This window comes from Octodon degus, unplaced genomic scaffold (assembly GCF_000260255.1).
Source record: "Octodon degus isolate 3935 unplaced genomic scaffold, OctDeg1.0 scaffold00233, whole genome shotgun sequence".
NCBI classification, from domain to species: domain Eukaryota; kingdom Metazoa; phylum Chordata; class Mammalia; order Rodentia; family Octodontidae; genus Octodon; species Octodon degus.
Genome location: NW_004524809.1, coordinates 2,449,950 through 2,454,764, shown reverse-complemented (window position 1 = coordinate 2,454,764; position 4,815 = coordinate 2,449,950). Strand labels below are relative to the sequence as shown.

The following is a 4,815-nucleotide window of genomic DNA, read 5'->3' as shown; positions in this document are numbered from 1 at the left end:
TTTTTTTTTTTTTTTTTTTTTTTGTGGGGGAAAGCATGAATGGCAGGGAACCTTGAGCACAGCTGTGGCACAGCCAGATACAGAGTCTGATGAGGTTCCCTGCTCCAGCCCAGCACAGGTCTCCCCAATGTGTCCACCTGCACTCAGCACCACTGCCCACCATGGGCCCCAGTGCCTCAGCCTCTTGGCCATGCTAAGTGACCCCAGCCTTCCTGGAACCACAGGGGTCATCACCATCAGCCCTAATCACATGCCTGGCTCATCACAGGCATCTAACAGCTGTCCGAATGCTGCCCAGCCAGCACCAATGAGCCAGGGGAGTGGGTAACCCTGAAGGCCCCTCGTGGGAGCTTTCCCCTTGGCCCACAACCTCTGTGCATAGGCACTAGCACCAACCTGGAGTAAATGGCAATAACTTGGAGTTTCCTGCCCACCTTGGATACCTGATAAGACACCTGACAGACAGATGGACATTGCCTCTGTGCTGGCATCAGCACAGGTCCAGATGCACCTGGAGCACAGCTGTGGCCACTGCACAGCAGGGACAATGCTGTATAAAGCGTGCATGACACTCACTGGGTATGGTGGGCACAGGGCTAAGGACAGCCACCTGTCCCTGCAGGTAAGCCAGCAGCCTCCCATCCTCCTACCCTTTTTTCCTGGGCCCTTCCTATAGTCCTGATATCCTACCAGACTCAAGGTCTAGCTCCTCCTTGGCAGCTGAGGGGAGAGGAGGCACAGCAGGCAGCTCAGGACAAAGCCACCAATCTGGTGGGCTGCCAAATCTCAGCCCACTCTCAGCTATTCCAGGATAGGTCCCTGGACAAGAACCAGAACCTACCAAAATCACTGGAGGAGCAGGAGGCCAGCTGGTGGGTGACAGGGTTGTAGGAGACACATTGTATGGAGTCATTGTGCCTGTGAGAAAACAGCCACAAGTCACCACAAGTAGACACAGGGGACACAGGGGCTGCAGTGAAGGCGCTTGGTGAACTGAAGTCTGGGACACACTGAGAGTACCTCCGTGAAGATCCAGCAGAAGGCCCAGGTACCAGTATCCTCCCAGACACCCCCTCACCCTGCCAATTTAGATGCCACCTTCTCCAGGACCCTGTGGTGGACAGTCCCCCCATGGGCTGAGGGGCTGATGGATGTGCAGAGCAAGCACTGTGCAGAGGCTGTCATTGATGGTAGCTGCTGGAGAGCCAGGGTGATGGTTTGATCTGAAATACCCCTCAAGTGTCATGTATGGGAAGGAGACTGCATTGTGAGGCACTGTGCTTGTCACTGAGGAGCTCAGTGCCTGACTTGCTGTTCAGAGGTAGGGTTGCTTGGGAGAGGGTTTGGGCTCTGGTGAGAGGCTACTTCACCAGAGTAGCCTGGAAGGGTGGCTCTCCATCTTGGGCTCCTTCCTGTGCTTTCAGTCTGTCCTGTCTTGAACAGCTCTCTTCCACCCCACCCACTGCCACTCACCACAGACTACAATAGGAGAAAAAGAAACCCTTCCACCTTTGCATTGTGCATGTCGGGTGCTATGTGTGCATGAAGATAAAGTGAGACCCAGGGAGGAGGGGCTCCAGACACTGTCGGTCAAGGGCTAGATCTAGGCAACCCACCGATGGAGAGGACTTGCTCTACTTAAGCCTCTGTAACTGAAATTTGAGTCCATGCTGGAGAGAAAAGCCCCTGGGCTCGTGACAGCTAGTGGGGACCAGGCAGGCAGCTATAAGTGGCAACTCACGTGTACTTCAGGATGCCTTCCAGTTTTGATGTCCAGATGATGATGCTTTTGTCAGCTGACCCAGAAGCAAAGCGCTTGCCTGAAAGTGTTTGAAAAAAAGAGTCTCAGGGCCAGCCAAATAGCTCAGCAGATTAAAGCACCTGCAAGCAGGTGCAGGGGCCCTGGGGTGTGATCCCTGGGCCTTCTCTGCTGTCCCCACCCCCAGGGCATGCTGAGACTGGCGCATACCTGTAATCTCAGCTCTTGGGAGGCTGTAAACAGGCAGATCACTACGAGTCCTAGGCAACCATAATGATCCTACCAGTGAGACCTGAACACCCTGTAGACCCTCCCCTAAAATACAAAAAAAAAGGAAAAAAAAGTCTCATATTTACTTTAAGCTAGCTTCTCCCACGAGTATTTCTTAACAAACTGGTTCTGTACAGTGTAATGACCTAAGTAGGAATTAAGCTCAAGTGCACACTAAGCCACACTGGCTCTCTGCTTCCCGTAACTGGCACATGTGCCCCAGAATCAAGATGCTGGGTCACAGACCTGTCCAGTGCTGAAAACGTGCATGTGCTCTATGCCATGACTGACTAGTGACGAAGATACAGCATCTCATGGCAGCACAACTCACAACAGCTACACTTGGGAAGTGGCCTGCATGGCCACCAAATGACGGACGGATAAAGAAACTGCAGTAGCCACACACAGTGGAGCACCCTGTTATCATAAAGAAGGGTGAGCCATTTGTAGGAAAAGGGATGCACCTTGAGACCATAATGTTAATTAAGTGAAGTAAATCAGACACCTGAGCTTAAACATCACATGGTGCTCCTCACATGAGAAACATGGAATATAAATAAAGAACAAACTGAAAGACAGACGACAGGAAGAATGGAAATAGCTCTTTTGCAAAAGCAATGGGGGGTGAGGGGCAGCAAGCTAGCTCAGCAGTCCAAAGCACCTGCTTAGGCAAGCTTAGGTAAGTGCAGGGACCGTGGTTCAATCCCCAGCTCTACATACCACACCAGCCCCACCCCTGGGGGGGGCTGAGCTGCCACACACACACACACACACACACACACACACACACACACACGCAGTAGGGACTAAGAGGTTTAGGGGTTTGGGAGAAAGCAAAGGTGATGAGATTTATTTTATTTATTTATTTTTTTTGAGAAATGATTTAGATTGTGTTACATACATGTCCCAGCTCCATACAAGAAATGTAAACATTATGCAATGTAAACAGACTCATAAAAATAAATAAACTAAAAAATATGAAACACAACACCTTTGCTTTCATAGAGTTGAATGGAAGAAGCGAGCAAGTGAGCAAGCAGGGGATCTTTTTTTGGTAACTTAACATTTTATTATTATTACTATTATTATTATTATTATTATTTCTTTTTGAGACAGTCTCACTATGCATTCACGCTGTCCTTGAACTCACTTTGTAGCCCAGGCTGGCCTCAAACTTGCAATGATCCTCCTGCCTCAGCTTCTTGAGGATTACAGGGCTGGGATTATAGGCATGCCAAAGTATAAATAAATGAATAAACAAGGAAACAAAATTAATTTTGGGGGCCAGGGAGATGGCTCAGTGGAATAAATACTTTCCTGGCAAGCACAAGGGCCTGAGTTTAATCCCCGGTTCCACACACACACAAAAAATTATTTGATAAACAATAATTGTGTGTATTTGTGGAGAACACTAAATAGAATAAATAGAAGCTGCTGTTATCTCAAAAAGCTATTCTTCTCTGATATTCTGATATATGCATACACTGTCAAATGTTTATCTCAAGGTAATGAATATATCCACTATCTCAGATACTTTTTTCTATGCTGAAAATAGTCTCTTAGCCAAGTATGGTGGCACACGCCTAAAGGTGCAGCTACTCAGGAAGCTGAGGCAAGAGGATTGATTGCAAGCTTGAACCCAGCCTGGGAAACTTAGTAAGATCCTGTCTCCAAAGCCGCAGGAAGTCAGAGAAAGGCTCCAAGCAGACAGGCCCATTACACTGCCAGAGAGAGGCAGCAGGAGAGAGAGAGGACTTATTGCTGTGCTGTCGCCAGGTCACAAGCACATGGGAGAGAGCAGGAGCCAGGGCAGCAACCCAGGCAGACGGCACCACACTGCTGTGAGGTGGCATCACAGCCAGATTCTGCACACTTGTCATGGAGTTCAGACGCTGCTCTGAGGGCAGGGGAGGAGACTGTGAGCATCTCTGTCCTCAGCACAACACCCAAGATACCTTTCCCAGTGGCTATGATGGCAGAATTAGAGGAGCCCCAGGACCCCACCACAAACAGGAGAGCATCAGAAGCACTCTCACCAATTGTTGCTCCTGCTCCTCCAACCTTGTGAAAATAGCACTGGCCAGGCTCACCAGTGACTCAGCCAGTGCCAGGGTGTCTTGGGCTCTTGTTTCCTCATGTGGACAGCAGATACAAGAGCAACACTTGCTTCCTCATTGATGTGAAAAACAAATGCATACACACACACACACACACACACACACACGCACACGCACACACACGTACAAAGTGCTTGGAACAATGCCTGGAATAGAACTGATGCTAAACAGAAATAGCTGTTCCCCCTATCATTTCTTCACCTTTTTTTTTCTCTGAATAAAGAAACTCTGCTTTGCATGCTTTGTATTACAGTTGCTCATTAGCTGCTCATTAAATTTACAGAAGACTTGCAAAATAGGCAAGTGGTGTCAAGGAGAAAGAGCAGTCTAGAGGAATTAAACTTCTTACCAGGGAGAGTAAGGGGACACAGAAAGAATGAAGAAGATAATTTATGTTCCTGTCCCAGCTCCCCACAAAGAATGTAGCCACTGGACTGCAAACACGTACTAGTAAAACAAAAATTAAGCCCTTGGGCCGCCCCCCACCACTCCGCAGTGCCTCCCCCACCCCGCCTGCTGAATAGGATTTTCTGCCGAGTTCTGGGAGCCCCCAGACCCAGTCCTAGCCCAGATCCAGTGAGTGTGCGGAGAGCTTCCTGCTACCCTGCGCCGGCGGGACCAGTCCCAGCCTAGGCGCAGAGTGGGCCGGACCCTCTCCCAGCCCCTTGG

At 49.5% G+C, this 4,815-nt stretch overlaps 1 protein-coding gene across 6 annotated transcripts in view; it reads right to left on the bottom strand.

Moving 5' to 3' along the window:
- Ift122 (intraflagellar transport 122) overlaps nucleotides 1-4,815 on the bottom strand; it is a 63,555-nt gene that overhangs the window by 39,771 nt on the left and 18,969 nt on the right. For 5 of the 6 annotated variants that reach the window (XM_023705919.1, XM_012512572.2, XM_023705920.1 and 2 more), the window contains exons 4-5: nucleotides 1,742-1,820; nucleotides 842-918 (exon numbers count right to left, since the gene is read on the bottom strand). In XM_023705919.1, coding sequence (XP_023561687.1) covers nucleotides 842-918; nucleotides 1,742-1,820 — 156 coding nt within the window. Of the gene's footprint in view, nucleotides 1-841; nucleotides 919-1,741; nucleotides 1,821-4,065; nucleotides 4,086-4,815 lie in introns of those variants that run through there. The other variant, XM_023705924.1, reaches the window with a different exon arrangement.